This window comes from Colletotrichum scovillei (assembly GCF_011075155.1).
Source record: "Colletotrichum scovillei strain TJNH1 chromosome Unknown Contig00009, whole genome shotgun sequence".
Classification (NCBI taxonomy): domain Eukaryota; kingdom Fungi; phylum Ascomycota; class Sordariomycetes; order Glomerellales; family Glomerellaceae; genus Colletotrichum; species Colletotrichum scovillei.
The window spans coordinates 3294878-3309070 of record NW_023336267.1 but is presented as its reverse complement, the minus strand read 5'-3'; the positions used below and the strand labels follow the sequence as shown (position 1 = coordinate 3309070).

At 56.8% G+C, this 14193-nt stretch overlaps 8 protein-coding genes across 8 annotated transcripts; 4 read left to right on the top strand and 4 right to left on the bottom strand.

Annotated features, from left to right (window-relative positions):
• Nucleotides 1-3: 3 nt before the first annotated feature.
• Nucleotides 4-1033, bottom strand: HER10_EVM0005278 (uncharacterized protein). Its single transcript, XM_035474900.1, has 4 exons — nt 934-1033; nt 866-868; nt 687-793; nt 4-597 (listed from the first exon to the last, which is right to left on the bottom strand). Exons 1-4 carry the CDS (start codon nt 970-972, stop codon nt 153-155), a joined length of 594 nt encoding a protein of 197 aa, XP_035329321.1. The 5' UTR covers nt 973-1033; the 3' UTR covers nt 4-152.
• A 186-nt stretch (nt 1034-1219) lies between these two features.
• HER10_EVM0007866 (uncharacterized protein) lies at nt 1220-3573 on the top strand. Its single transcript, XM_035477407.1, has 2 exons — nt 1220-1808; nt 1863-3573. Exons 1-2 carry the CDS (start codon nt 1280-1282, stop codon nt 3551-3553), a joined length of 2220 nt encoding a protein of 739 aa, XP_035329658.1. The 5' UTR covers nt 1220-1279; the 3' UTR covers nt 3554-3573.
• An 86-nt stretch (nt 3574-3659) lies between these two features.
• On the bottom strand, nt 3660-4988 carry HER10_EVM0012050 (uncharacterized protein). The gene is made up of 2 exons (XM_035481454.1): nt 4453-4988; nt 3660-4398 (listed from the first exon to the last, which is right to left on the bottom strand). Exons 1-2 carry the CDS (start codon nt 4468-4470, stop codon nt 4093-4095), a joined length of 324 nt encoding a protein of 107 aa, XP_035330168.1. The 5' UTR covers nt 4471-4988; the 3' UTR covers nt 3660-4092.
• Nucleotides 4989-5179: 191 nt separating this feature from the next.
• HER10_EVM0004511 (protein phosphatase inhibitor) lies at nt 5180-6267 on the top strand. The gene is made up of 2 exons (XM_035474153.1): nt 5180-5722; nt 5783-6267. Exons 1-2 carry the CDS (start codon nt 5530-5532, stop codon nt 6130-6132), a joined length of 543 nt encoding a protein of 180 aa, XP_035329225.1. The 5' UTR covers nt 5180-5529; the 3' UTR covers nt 6133-6267.
• Nucleotides 6268-6520: 253 nt separating this feature from the next.
• HER10_EVM0008110 (uncharacterized protein) lies at nt 6521-7893 on the top strand. The gene is made up of 2 exons (XM_035477644.1): nt 6521-6903; nt 7088-7893. The coding sequence occupies exons 1-2, from the start codon at nt 6716-6718 to the stop codon at nt 7725-7727; spliced, it is 828 nt and encodes a 275-aa protein (XP_035329697.1). The 5' UTR covers nt 6521-6715; the 3' UTR covers nt 7728-7893.
• Nucleotides 7894-7947: 54 nt separating this feature from the next.
• Nucleotides 7948-10626, bottom strand: HER10_EVM0006103 (AARP2CN domain-containing protein). Its single transcript, XM_035475698.1, has 2 exons — nt 10384-10626; nt 7948-10300 (listed from the first exon to the last, which is right to left on the bottom strand). The coding sequence occupies exons 1-2, from the start codon at nt 10475-10477 to the stop codon at nt 7974-7976; spliced, it is 2421 nt and encodes an 806-aa protein (XP_035329423.1). The 5' UTR covers nt 10478-10626; the 3' UTR covers nt 7948-7973.
• Nucleotides 10627-10880: 254 nt separating this feature from the next.
• Nucleotides 10881-12653, top strand: HER10_EVM0007942 (BING4CT domain-containing protein; the record flags this gene model as incomplete). The annotated part of the gene is made up of 2 exons (XM_035477480.1): nt 10881-11624; nt 11682-12653. The coding sequence occupies exons 1-2, from the start codon at nt 10929-10931 to the stop codon at nt 12651-12653; spliced, it is 1668 nt and encodes a 555-aa protein (XP_035329671.1). The 5' UTR covers nt 10881-10928.
• Nucleotides 12654-13073: 420 nt separating this feature from the next.
• HER10_EVM0006317 (peptidyl-tRNA hydrolase PTH2) lies at nt 13074-14082 on the bottom strand. Its single transcript, XM_035475906.1, has 2 exons — nt 13553-14082; nt 13074-13480 (listed from the first exon to the last, which is right to left on the bottom strand). The coding sequence occupies exons 1-2, from the start codon at nt 13938-13940 to the stop codon at nt 13155-13157; spliced, it is 714 nt and encodes a 237-aa protein (XP_035329458.1). The 5' UTR covers nt 13941-14082; the 3' UTR covers nt 13074-13154.
• Between the last annotated feature and the right edge of the window lie 111 nt (nt 14083-14193).

Genomic DNA, 14193 nt, shown 5'->3' with positions numbered 1-14193 from the left:
GTAGCACAACTCAGAGCATTTCCCGTTCTGCAGAGATTCTTTTTGGTACATTTTGTACATGATATTCATACACTTTTTTCGGTTTCTTCTCCACGCCCTCGTACATAAGTTTTTGTTCTTCTGCTCCACCCGTCCGCCCCCTTTTAGTATCATTAGTTCGCCTCAGCGCGCGCCCTGGCAAGCATAGCCTTCTCCCTCCTCTCCTCCTCGAGAATCTTGGCCACCCGCTTCCGGTCCTTGTCGCCCTTGATCCTCAGCTCCTCGGCGGCCTTCATATCCGCCTCGTCCTCGGGACCGGGGAGCACAGCCTCGGCCTTGGTCTCTTGTAAGAACTGATCGTAGATTTCTTCCGAGTGCTTGTTCTTCATGTCGATCTTGACGACGCGCTCGAGGCCTTCGAGGGGCGCGGGCGCTTTGGAGTTGTCGATTGCCGAGGAGGGGGGTTGCGGGAGGGTGGAGGGTTCGAGGGGTTCGCCTGAGGTGGAGAAGTAGACGGACATGATTGCTGCGCCTTCGTTGTTGTTTTTGCGGTTCACGATCATTGGGACGGCGGGATTGTAGTATTTCAGGCGGGGGAGCATGTCGCGCCAGAATTTTCTATGAGAAAAGGGGAAGAGCGGTGGTTAGTTTGGTGGTCTCGGAGGGGGATGATGAAGCTCTTGGGGAGGCAGAGGAAGGAGACGAACTTGGGTCCGAAGTGGCCGCCATCTACGCGCCTGGCGAACTCCATGTGTATCCTCGTGACATTGGGAGGCAGTTTTGCGGCACCGAGGCCGAAGCGGATGTTGAGGATCTGGCGGGTGTCAATTGAAGCTATTCCTGGGAGCTATGTCGGGGTTGTAGATCTCGAGCGGGATGTAAGTACCTTCTGTTCACCAAAAGTTAGCTTTTCTCACTTCGTCATGGGTATTGCAATGGCTCAAGGAAACCTACAGCTCTCAGAGCGTGCCATCTCGCTCCTACACGAGTCATCTTGGGCGGTAGTCTCTTAAGGGTATCTCGAAACTGCACTTCACACCAAGCACTTCTCTCGATGTCAGTCGCGTGGTCGGGAGTCTGAAAATTGCCCGCGACCCTTGGACTTTTCGGGACGGGGGCAAATGATTGTCCGGCGATAAGGGGTTTTGGAACTCTTATCGGTGCAGCTCGGGCGTTGATCGTTCCCCAAAATTTCTAGAATTTCCTGGGTGCTTGTTTAGTCGTAAAGCTACAAGGACCCCCAAAAGTCCTGAAGCTAATACGCAAATTACTACATTCTTTCCTTAATGCTCTTGCGACAATGCATCGCGCATTATCGTCGAGATGGCTCAGGAGCGCCATGAGCATTGGAGACCGGGCCGCTTTGGGTGAAGTTCCGGTCTACCTCTGCCCATCCCTCACCACCGCGTCTGCGCGACACCACTTTGCGCCAACTGGTGATGCGCACCGCAACCTTCCCTACAGACAGCGACGCTGTATGCACGTCGAGGCGACTACGATATCCGAACCGGCAGCGGCGGCCCCGTTGCCTCCTGCTGACGAACCGACCAAGATTCCACGGAAGACCCTTCCGCTATCATGTAGTGGCTGCGGCGCACTGAGCCAAACGACGGAGGCTGGGCATGCTGGGTACTACGACCTGAGCAGGAAAGCCGTGAAGGAGTATCTTGCGCCCAAGGGTAGCATGGAAGATGCGGAAAATGAGGCGCGGGAGGAAGACAAGGTCATTGATGAGGTGCTGCAGAACATGAGCGAGGAGCAGCTTGCAGAACTTGGCCTGGACCCGAAGACGCTGCGTTTTGGAGAGGAGCTGGGTCCGGACGTTACAAGTGCGTAGTCTACTGTGAACTGCATCTATCGATGGTACTGACAATTCGCGACAGCACCAGGTCCTAAGTCGAAGAGAGCACCGCTCTGCGACCGATGCCACAAGCTGGTGCACCACCACGCCGGAGAGCCAATCTACCACCCGTCGGTCGACGCCCTGCGTGAGACGATCGAGGAGTCCCCCTTCAAGAACAACCACATCTACCACGTAGTTGACGCCGCCGACTTCCCAATGTCGTTCATTCCGAAGCTGCACCAGGTCCTCGACGCCAACTTGAAGCACAAGAACCGTAGGAATAGGGCGGGGAGGTACTTCAAGGACCGCAAGTTCGACATGAGCTTCATCATCACACGGTCGGATCTGCTGGCGCCGAAGAAGGAGCAGGTGGACTCGCTCATGCCGTACCTGAGAGAGGTTCTGCGCCGGTCGCTGGGCAAGTTTGGACAGCTCATCAGACTGGGCAACGTCAAGTGCGTTAGCGCCCAGCGAGGCTGGTGGACCAAGTCGCTCAAGGAGGAGATTTACAAGCGTGGCGGCGCGGGCTGGATGGTTGGCAAGGTCAACGTTGGAAAGAGTCAGTTGTTTGACTCGGTATTCCCAAAGGGCACCTCAGCATCTCTTCCTTCAAAGAACCCCGTGCAGATCTCCTTGTTTGCAAGAGAGGAGGAGGATAGCGACGGCGCCCATTATGCCGCGAGGGGCAACTTTGAGAACGATTCTGATCGTTTCCAAGTGGATGCTCTACTGCCTCCTGCTCGTCCCGAAACAGATTATCCGGAGATGCCTACGGTCTCTTCTCTTCCAGGCACGACGGCTTCCCCTATCCGAATTCCCTATGGTAACGGCAAGGGCGAGCTGATTGACCTACCTGGAGTGGCTCGATCGGATCTCGAGAAATACGTCAAACCCGAGCACCACAAAGATCTCATCATGCACCACCGAATCAAGCCCGAGCAGCAATCCCTCAAGCCTGGTCAGTCTCTCCTACTAGGAAGCCTAATCCGCATTACGCCCACCACGCCGGATCTCGTATTCCTCGCCTACAACTTCACCCCCATCCCCGAACACGCGACCTCCACCGAGAAGGCCATCGAGTTCCAGCAGCAGACGAGGGAATCCGACCGCGTGCCCAACATCGCCGCCCCCGGTCTCGCCGAGAAGCTCAAGCTCGCGGGCTCCTTTGAGCTCAAGTACGACGTAACAAAGGAGCGCGCCGGACCCCTCACTCGCAAGGACGTCGGCCGCAGAAAAGTTGAGGACCTCCCCTGGCGCGTGGTGGCCACCGACATCCTCATCGAGGGGTGCGGATGGGTCGAGATCGTGGCGCAGGTGCGGACCAAGGATCTGTTTTCCGGCTGCGCGCCGTCCTTTATCGAGGAGGAACCTGAACCCGAGCCCGAACTCGAGGATGAGCCTGAGCCTGAGAATGGTTTCGCCAAGATGGAAGCGGCATCGATCAACCAGGCCGGTCTCCTCCAGGTCGATAGGCTGAAGAAGACGGTCGAGAAGCTAAAGAAGAAGGAGGAGAAGGCCGCGAAACCTGCCCGAAGTCTTGATGAGCCCAATTGGCCCGTCGTCGAGGTCTGGACGCCCGAGGGCAGGTTCGTTGGCACCCGTCTGCCGATGAATGCGTGGCTTCTGAACAAGTCTCCCAAGAAGGTGATCAAGAGCCGTCCGCGCAAGAGCATGAAGGGCGCGAAGAAGGCGGCTAAGGCTGCCAAGAGAGCTCTTGCGGCGGCTGCTTGAATGGCCTTGTAACATCTCCCCACAAACACACATACTATGTACATCAGTTGTAGCATTATTTGCATGCGATACCCATATGTCAACACCATGTAACAATAATGACAATCTGCCATTCACGCTACAAATTTACTACACGACTCTACTACACAGATCTACTACTTCCATCAGTACATCCGTCTTTAGTCTTTCTATTATTTCTAAGCTTGCCCCCCGTCTCTATGTCTGCCCCCTATCTCTAGGCGTCTCTCCCGTCTCTAGGTGTCTTCCCTATCTCTAGGTGTCTTCCCCGTCTCTAGTCTTTCTCTAACTTCTACTCATTTCCGGAACTATTCGTAGGCGAATAAAAGGGAAATAGGGCGGGACGGGACAGAGGCGTCGTTGAGTTTTTTAATAATGGGTACTATCCCACGTGTCTTTCATAGGTGGCAGTCACCCATTCCCACGCATCCTGGGAATGTTAGTAAAGGACACGCCGCCAGAGGAGACATACTTACGCTTAGATGGCTCACCACAATCGCAGACGACACGACTGACGACAACTAGAAGAGAAACCTGCGCCACCATTTCGATTCTCGTTGCACGGTCTCATGAATTGCTGCAACCTGCGGGGGAACTGCGGCAAGTGCTGCAACCTGAGTGTTGAGTGCCTCGACAGCTCGAAGAAGTTCGGCTGTGTCGTTGGTTGGTCGATCAGGTGGTGGTTGATCAGATGGCGGTTGATCAGATGGCGGTTGATCAGATGGCAGTTGATCAGATGGTGGTAGACCTGGTCTTGTTGCAATGAGTCTTGTCTGCACCACTGGGAGTAGTGGGCTTGGATTGCGTCGGAACGTCGCACGCATGCACTGATTGTGGTTAGCAATCGGCAAAGAGAGGGGGACAGGAAGAGGAATACCAACCTTCTGGATAGTATTCATGGTTGAATATGCACGGAAGACCAAAATTAAGGGAAGAGGTGCTGTTCCTAGGAGGCGTGGTTTGAGGTGATGAAGAAAACTGCGGCTTGAGGAAGAGAAGAGTGGGAGGTTGGGTTGATATAGATATCAGACCTGTGACGGCAAGGCAGCAGGATCAGTAAATCAGTAATGGAAGGTACGTCGCAGGTCAGAGGTAGCAGGACAGCAAGGCAGCAGGGCCAGTAAGGTACGAAGGAGGATCGCAAGAAGGATAGGAAGGTGGCAGGTCAGAGAGGTGGCAGGATCAATAGAATCAGTCAAGTACCTACGTAGCAGGACAGCAAGGTAGCAGGAGCACTCTTGCTCCTCCCTCTCTCGCCCCTTCCAAAGCACTCGGCCATTTCCACGAACCATTTTACGCATGGGAAATGCGCGGCGTGTCATGAGCTTTGGATACAGTCGAAGTTACGGAGTGGTTGAGCTGTTGACTGTGGCCGACATCCGCGACCGTTTGGATCACCGAATCCGGAACCTTCTCGCGGCGCCGATGCGTTCCTGAAATTAACTGTCCCGGCCGTGGCTCCGGGCCTTGGCTGTCGGTTAGCTGTGGATCTTCAGGGAATGACGTGGGGTTGGTAGCACTGAATCGTCCGGGCTGCCCAGGCTGTACCTGAATAATCGGGGGGTTCCATGTTTGGCCTGTGACCGTCGCCCGCATTCTTTCCCGCCCCTCCAGAAAAAAAATAAGGATCTAGAAAGCATTCCACCCTCTTTGCCTTCCTCCAAACTTACAAATAGCCAAATCCCTACGGATACACGAACCCCTGAATATCCTCGATCTTCCCGCCGGGTGACGAATCTGCACGCGACAGACGCCTCAACACGCACGACAGCCATAGATTTGCGACTGCATCAAGTCCACTATTCGAGAAGACCCAGCAAGCTTTACAATATTAGGGGTTTATCGGTGTGAGAAGCGCCCCCGCGAAGAAAAGTGACTGCATCGGCAGCACGCGACCACACAAACCTCTCCGCCCTTCGACGTTCGCAAAACTTCCTTGTACCGAATTTCTCACCACAATGGCGGGCTTACAAGACCGTTTGCCGCAGCGCTCGGCACCAGGCCCCTCCCAGACTCAGACGGAAACGCAGAGCAGGACGGGCACGCAGGCAATTCTACGGCTGAGAGGTGCCCACGCTCCATCCAGGCAGTCGGTGCGATGGGCGGAGGACGTGGTGGATAACGAGGGCCTGGGACGCAAGAGCTCAAAAGGTGAGTTGACGTCGCCCTGTCATCTGGTCGAATGTAGTACCGACTAACACAACCTCATAGTCTGCTGCATCTACCACCGCCCCAAAGGCGTAGACGAATCCAGCGACGAGTCTTCCTCGGATTCCTCTGACGACTCTTCCGACTCGGAGGCGGACACTAACGGAGGGCGTAGGAGGGTACCCTCGGGAGACCACAAGGGTAAGGGTAAAGGAAAGAAGAGCGGTAAGCGGGGAGACCATGACCACGACTGCGGCGACCACGATCATGACCACAGCGGCCACGGGCATGGGAGGAAGTCTGGTCGCGAGGGGAGCGAGAGGAGGCGGCCTAGCCCGAATGCGTATGAGAGGGTGCCGAAGCCGCCTAAGCCCAAGGATGAGGGGAGCGGTGGTTCGCCAGCCAAGGCTTGAGTGAAGGGAGCTTACACTGGAGAGCATAAGATGGTTGATTTATGGTTCGCGATGCATATTTTTAGGCGTTGGAAGGGATTGGTGCATGGTTCACGGATGAGCATATCTACAGCCCCCAGTAGGTGAGACGGGCGGCAGCACGAATACAAGATGCTTCACAAGTAGAGATACTTATTCTCTGCTCACCCATTGCGGGACTTCTGATATTCGATACGGCGACAACCAACGGCTGCAGAGACAGAGATGATCGACCTGTCAGTGCTATTTGAGTGCTGCGTCTCGTTACTGGAATCTCTCTCTTCGCGGACCCGGAGGAGCGGTGTGTCCCCGCACTCAGTGCGCCGGCGGCGGCCGTGGGGGGATCAGCTCTCCTACGCCCGGGCGCAACGCGCTGAGATCTTATCGCTGCGATAAGTCCAGGACCCCGCGATCCCTTGACAGTGCTCAGACGTGACCCCGCCATTCTTCAACAGCTTCCTCCATATAAGCCACAGCTTCACAAACCTCCCTTCCTTGTACAACAGTGAAGTCAGGTTTTGAAGAATTCCCATCTAATCACAACTCGTACTTTCCTCACACAACCATGTCTCACGAGCACTCACACGACGGCCCTCACGGCCACGCGCACGCCCACGAGGGCGGCTTCAACGCCCAGGAGCACGGCCACTCCCACGAGATCCTCGACGGTCCTGGAAGCTACCTCGGCCGTGAGATGCCCATTGTCGAGGGCAGAAACTGGAGCGATCGTGCTTTCACAATTGGAATTGGAGGGTGAGTTCAAGATACTATTCCAGCCCTGGGGCGGTCCAAAAATCGCTCTGCGATCTGGATGACCTCAAATGGCTTGCGAGAAGCGCCCTGGGCATACATGCCCAGTATCAAATTGGACATGAATGATTCCCAATGGCAATGCAATACGAACAAAAAAGGCTAACACGCATACCCAACCCCCCAGACCAGTCGGCTCCGGCAAGACGGCCCTGATGCTCGCCCTCTGCCTCGCCCTGCGCGAAAAGTACTCCATCGCCGCCGTCACAAACGACATCTTCACCCGCGAGGACGCCGAATTCCTCACCCGTCACAAGGCCCTGCCCGCCCCGCGCATCCGCGCCATCGAGACGGGCGGCTGCCCGCACGCCGCCGTGCGCGAGGACATCTCGGCCAACCTCGCCGCCCTCGAGGACCTCCACCGCGAGTTCGACGCCGACCTCCTCCTCATCGAGTCCGGCGGCGACAACCTGGCCGCCAACTACTCGCGCGAGCTGGCCGACTACATTATCTACGTCATTGACGTCTCGGGCGGCGACAAGATCCCGCGCAAGGGCGGCCCGGGCATCACGCAGAGCGATTTGCTGGTTGTGAACAAGACGGATCTGGCCGAGATTGTGGGCGCCGATCTGGGCGTCATGGAGAGGGACGCGCGCAAGATGCGCGAGGGCGGGCCGACCGTGTTTGCGCAGGTGAAGAAGAATGTTGCCGTTGATCACATTGTCAACCTCATGCTTAGCGCGTGGAAGGCGAGTGGTGCCGAGGAGAACCGTAGGGCTGCGGGCGGACCGCGGCCTACGGAGGGCCTTGACAGCCTCAAGGCTTGAGTAGCATATGTGCCATCGAACGTTGGAAGAATGTAAGAAGTGAGGGTTGATGCAAAAAAAAGTTGAACGAATCTCTCTTTTCAAAAAAAAACTCCGGAGGATGGCATCAGACCTGTATCTATAGCCGACGTTACTGCTAATATCTATGCATTCTTTTCCCGGGGCGCACCCCTTTTTGGGCATTTCCATCTCATCATGTCTGACTTTCATTTTATTTTTTCCCTTGGCCTATGTTTTGTTTTTCCTTTACTCCATCATCACATCGCCCTGCTCGACCAGCTCGGGAACGCCAGCCTCAAGCAGAGGCCCCTCAAAGGGGACTGCGTTGCGTGGGAACACACGCTTATACAGACTGACACCAACAGAGTCCTGCGGGTTGATACGGGCGTCGAAGGTCGCCTTGAAGTATCCGTGGGTACCGAGGGGCTCCTTCATGAAGCCGGTGCGGCCGCGCTTGGTCCATAGCGGCAGGGCCTTGAACCACTCGACGTCCTCGCGGTTGAAGAACATGTAGCGGATGGTGACGATCTTCTTGTGGATGTGGTACGGGTGACCCGTCAGGATGGCGCGCTTGGCGATGACGCGGTTCGTCGATGACGGCAGGGCGGTGCCGGTGCCGACGAGCGTCAGGTTGAGGGCAGAATCCCTCTCGGCGTCCCCGGATGTGGGTTCGGTGCGCTTGAAGAACAGCACGGGGACGGCGCCCCAGGTGACGGGACCCATGAACGTCGCGACAGCGGACTGGCCCGGGTGGAGGTATCTGGCAAACTTGTGCACGTTGTTGGGCGTGTTGCCCGGCTGCGAGAAGACGGGGTTGATGGTGAAGCGACGGGGGCCGCACTGCACGATGAGCTCCTCCTTGGCCTTGATGGACTTATCGTGATCGGCGCTCAGGTTGAAGAGATAGTTGACGGCCGTCTTCTTCTGCTCGTGGCGCAGGAGGGAGAAGAGCGTCACCGGCCGGCCGGGCTGGTGCGACTTCTCAAAGGACGCCGGGACGCCCTTGAGGTAGACGTGGACGCGGGTGCCGGGAGCGACGCCGCCGACGAGGGCCTCACGGGTGGACCGCGACCGGGACGCCTGGTAGTCTGGGATCTGGAGGAGCTTGCGCCACTCCTCGGGCTCGTAGGCTCGGTCTTCGCTCTCGAGCCACTCACTCGTCCGCAGGCTCTTGAGACCTCTGTACCGTTGCAGGCGCTCGCGCGCGAGAACGCCCGGGTGCAGCTCGATCTCATCGGGGAACTCCTTGTCGTCCTCGACCTCGTCCGTCTTGCGCGCGCGGTAGGCGGCGAGACCGGCAGCGTCCTCCTCTTCATCCGGCTCGATGAACTTCTCGGACTGTGCGTATGTTGTAGGTGCACCCTCAGTGGGCTCTCTGGGCGCGGCACCCTCGAGACCATCCTCGGGGCGGGCCTCGTCCTCCTCAGAGTCGCCGTCCTGCATCTCAAAGTCCTCCATGTCGGAACCTGAGTCTGACATGTCGTCGCCGAGGTACCATGCCGCTTGGTAGTTGGACGTTCCCTTGGGGACTCTGGTCTTGGCTTCCGCGGCCTCGTAGTAGTCGTCGTTGAAGTAGTGGTGGTCATCGAGAAGCACACCCTTCTGGATCTCTGGCGGCTCATTCGTTTCCATCTCGTCGTCTTCCATCGGCGCATCAGGGGCCAGCTCTGCCAAATCATCCTGGTCTTCATCAGGGGTATCAAGAGTCTCCTCGGTCTCGGTCTCCTCTACGGCCATTTCGCCCCTCTTCAGCTTCTTGGGCAGCGGCGCACTCGTAATCTTCTCGATCTGGAAGGTGCCAAGGTCGCCCAGCTGAACCAGGCGGTTGGCCTTCAAGCCACGTCCCCTGACGACACCAGTGATGACTGTTGAGTCAAGTCCTGAGCTGGCGAACTTGATGTCCTCGGCTAACATCCAACTCCTGTCCTCGCGCCACCTGACACCCTTCGGTGTGGTGTTGCAGAGTGACCTCATGAGGTTGGCACACTCCTGTCTGTTCTCTAGCTGGTAGAGCTTCTCCTGCTCGGGGTGGAAGTGGGTGATGTATGACCTCAGAGAACCGAGGGTGGACTGCTTGTGCTTGGCTTGGTCGATCTTGTCCACACCGTAGACAACGGTGAAGAGGGTTGACAGACCCTGGCTCTCCAGACTCCTCAGCATCAGCTCTCCGAGCTCATCGACCTCGACATCAGCGGAGAGCATGACCACCACAAAGTCGGCAACCCGGGTGGCGTCCAAAACCGCATTCAGGTCCCGCTTAAGAGGAATGTACTGGACCTTCTGCTTGAATCTGTCGACGGAGACTCGGAACGGCGTCTCCCCCACTTCGGCCTCGATGTCCACACTCTCGTTCAACTGCTTAATAGCGACCGCGGCGTCACCATCCTGGCATAGGGGAACGACCGCAACAATTCTCGGTGCTCCATCCCGTCCGACAAACAAGCTGGCTTCCTCCAATCTCTCCTTGCGCTTGGCGATCTGGCGCTGCTTGGCCTGGTTTCGTCGGTCGAATTTGGACAGAACTTGCTGGTGGGGTGTCTTTCGCTGCCCCTTTTCGTCACCCGGGAGTCTGCCTATTCAAACCGAATATTAGTTTGTAAGTTCCACGAAAAAATCTGCCCTCGGATTTTGGGTGAGGGAGAATCTGGAGGCGAACCTTTGGCGGCGTCCCTCAGCGCACCCTTGGACGCATGCTTGGACTTGAAGGGCTTGTGGGTGACTTTGGTCGTCGGTCGGTGAGAGTGACTCATGGTCGCGGCGGGCGGTTTCCCGTCTCCCCCAGCCTTGAAACGAAAGGGTAGCGAAGCCAGGTTGGACAGAGGCTTCTTTTCCTACTGTTCACAGTCGAAATCGAGACTTGGTCGAGTACGGCGCAATTTTTGGACTTTTTGGACGGATTTGCGCCTGTGATGCGGATGGAGGGGTACTTTGACCGACTATTTTTTTGAATTCGTGCGTGCGTTATCTGGAGACGTCCATTGGCTCGCCGAAAGTTTCTGCGGGGCACTGGCTGGGGTGATAAGATACGCTCGAACCAGGATCCCGATAACAGAAGAGCCGAAGAAATTTTGGGCCGAGTCACTGCTGTCGAGCATCTCAGTGAACTTTTTTTTTCCTTGCAGGGACCCTTCGCGACGGCACTCCACGAGAACTCCAGACCTGCCAGCCACGAAAACGAACCTCACCACCCGTTTGCCCACCATGGACATCGACACACCCGAGACGCAGACGATATCGCGGAGGGACAACCCGCACTCCAATGGCGCCGTGCAGGTGAAGCGCCGCACCGACCTCGTCCCGCGCGAGGAGCGGGAGAAGATCCGGAGGCTCAAGGAGGCGAACAAGTCGTACGGTCGCGGCAAGAGCGTCAACATGAAATCGATCAAGGACAAGAAGCTGCGCACCAACCTTTCCAAGCTCGAGAACAAGTACCGCGACGCCACCATCAAGGCCAAGGACGCCGAGATCCTTCTCGAGAACAGCAGCGGCTTCCTCGAGCCCGAGACGGAGCTCGAGAGGACGTACAAGGTCCGCCAGGATGAGATCACCGAGGGCGTTTCCGTCACGACGGCGCAGAAGCGGTTCGAGCTGAAGCTGGAGGAACTGGGGCCGTACGTCGGCGAATACACCCGCAACGGCAGGGAACTGCTGCTCGCGGGACGGAAAGGTCACCTTGCGACGTTTGACTGGAGGGAAGGCAAGCTGGGGTGCGAGATTCAACTCAACGAGACGATTCGGGATGTGCGGTGGCTGCACAACAACCAGTTCTTTGCTGTTGCGCAGAAGAAGTATGTCTACATCTACGACCACAACGGTGTTGAGATCCACTGCTTGAGGAAACACATGGAGGTCACACACATGGAGTTCCTCCCCTACCATTTCCTCCTCGGCACAGTGGTAAGTTTTCAAACCACGAACACAAGCTCTTCTGAGCTTCACTGACAACGGCCACAGGCGTCAACAGGTTTCCTCAAATACCAGGACGTTTCGACAGGCGACATCGTCTCCGAGATCCCCACCAAGCTCGGCCCCCCAACAGCCATGACCCAAAACCCCTGGAACGCCGTATTCCACGTAGGACACCAGAACGGCACAGTCACTCTCTGGTCACCCAACCAGACCGACCCTCTCGTCAAGCTCCTGGCGCACAGAGGGCCGGTAAGATCACTAGCCGTTGACCGTGAGGGCCGATACATGGTCTCCACCGGCCAAGACTGCAAGATGGCCGTCTGGGACATCAGAATGTTCAGAGAAGTGAACCAGTACTTCACGAGAACACCCGCATCCTCAGTAGCCATCTCCGACTCGGGTCTCACGGCCGTCGGTTGGGGCACGCAGACCAGCGTCTGGAAGGACCTGTTCAACAAGAACATACCCGTCCAGGAGAAGATCCAGAGCCCGTACATGGCTCTCGGAGGCGAAGGCAGACGTGTCGAGCGCGTGCGGTGGTGCCCCTTCGAGGACGTCCTCGGCACGGGCCACGACGAGGGCTTCTCCTCGCACCTCATCCCCGGCGCCGGCGAGGCCAACTTCGACGCCCTCGAGGTCAACCCCTTCGAGACCAAGAAGCAGAGACAGGAGGCCGAGGTCAAGGGCTTGCTGAACAAGCTCAAGCCCGAGATGATTGCCCTGGACCCCAACTTCATCGGTAACATAGACCTGCGCTCGGCCGCGCAGCGCAAGGCTGAGAAGGATCTGGACGCGAAGCCGCTATCCGTCGAGGAGGAGATCAAGAACCGCGCCAGGGGCAAGAACGGCGCGTTGAAGAAGTACCTGCGCAAGCAGAGAAAGAAGAACATCATTGACGAGAAGAGAATGAAGGTTGATGAGATCTGGGAGAAGCGCAAGAAGGAGAGGGAGAGCAAGAACCAGGAGGCGGAGGCTGATCTCGGCCCGGTGCTGTCGAGATTCGCACGCAAGGAATAATGCGGATGGTGAGGAGGTGGGAATTTGTGGCTGTAAAAAGTGTTGACAAAAGTTGGAACGGGGGGAGTTGGTTGCATGTAAAAAGGCGTTTTAGGCATTTGCTCCCTTAGTGACCATGAATACCCGAATCTGGAAGATATTCTCTACACTCTCTGTCTTCTCCATAAGAGATCTCCTGCTGCTATATGTACTTCTGGGTGTTTTCTTCCCACCGGTCCCAGTACCACTATTTTCCTACAGCGTTAAGCTGCTTAGCAGGAACAAACTAGGTAGGCATTTGAGACAAGTCACAAGAACCAACATCATCAACATTGGCGTAAGCAGCGTAACTTTTGATCATTCTAGGACATATCTCATGTCCGCATGTAAAGCGAAATATATCAGGCCTTCGCCTACTTTTATGTACCGTACGCCATTACGCTTCATTCGTGTATGTTCCCAGAGTCTAAATTCCCATAACTTTTCTTTTGTAATGAACCATTTGGATATCCCAGATTGCCTTTACAGAAGCTTCAAGTGTCCCGTGATCTGGTCAACCAAGCTTCTGGGCGCAGGGCCAACGCCCAGGACAGTCAGACTGCCGGCCTCGATCTGCGTCCGGCCGGCGTCGGCAATCACCTCGGAAGTGACACCGAGGCTGCGGGCCTTGCCCATGAGCTCGAGCATCTCGTCCTGGTTCTTGATCTGAACGGCAATCTTGGCCTGGCCGAGATTCTCCCAGCGGGAAAGGATCTTGGCGGCGGAGGATGAGGGGTCTTTCGCTGCGATCTTGGAAAGGGACTTGTAGCATGCCAGAGTCGCGTGCGAGGCTTGCGCTGCCATCTTGCCTACAAAGGAGAGAGATTGGTAAGCTTTGGATCGCCTTTCAGGGGTTTGGTGAGAGAGGAGCAAGAACATACCCTTGGTCATGCCCAGGTCCGTCCGAACGACGAGGACAAGCTTGCACTCCTCATTGTTATCGACCAGCGGTGTACCCGCCGGGTTGGGCTTCTTGGAAGAGGCAGGCTTCCCGGATGCGTTGCCCTTACGCTGGCGCAGACCGTCACGGCGGTCGGCATCTAGGCCATTGGCCCAGTTGGGCGCGTGATCGAGAACGGTATCGTCCTCGTCGATGTCGGACTCCTCGCTCTCGACAGGGTCGTCGAAGTTGGCGCGGGCTTCGGAACGTAATTCGGGGGAGATGAGGTAGCCGCGGATCGAGTAGACGCCGAGGAGGAAGCCCGTCATGAGGGCGACGATGGAGGTTGACAGCACCACGGCTGTCTGCTGGCCGCCTGTGTCCGCCATTGTTGCGCGGCTTGTTCGGGGTTGTAGAGGTGTTTCGGTGTCGGCTGGAAAGGTTTAAGGGGAGAATTGCTGAGAAACGCCGCGACTGTCTGGAGGAGTTGGGCGGGTGAGATGGGATGAACTGCAACTTTTCTGTGGGATAGGATTGGATAGATGGAATTGGAGACGTCGAGTTCCCAAGTCCAGGTCTTTCGGACAGCGCTTCGCCAGGCCGGATGACGCACGCCAGGGGCTTGCCTTGCCTGCCTTGGCC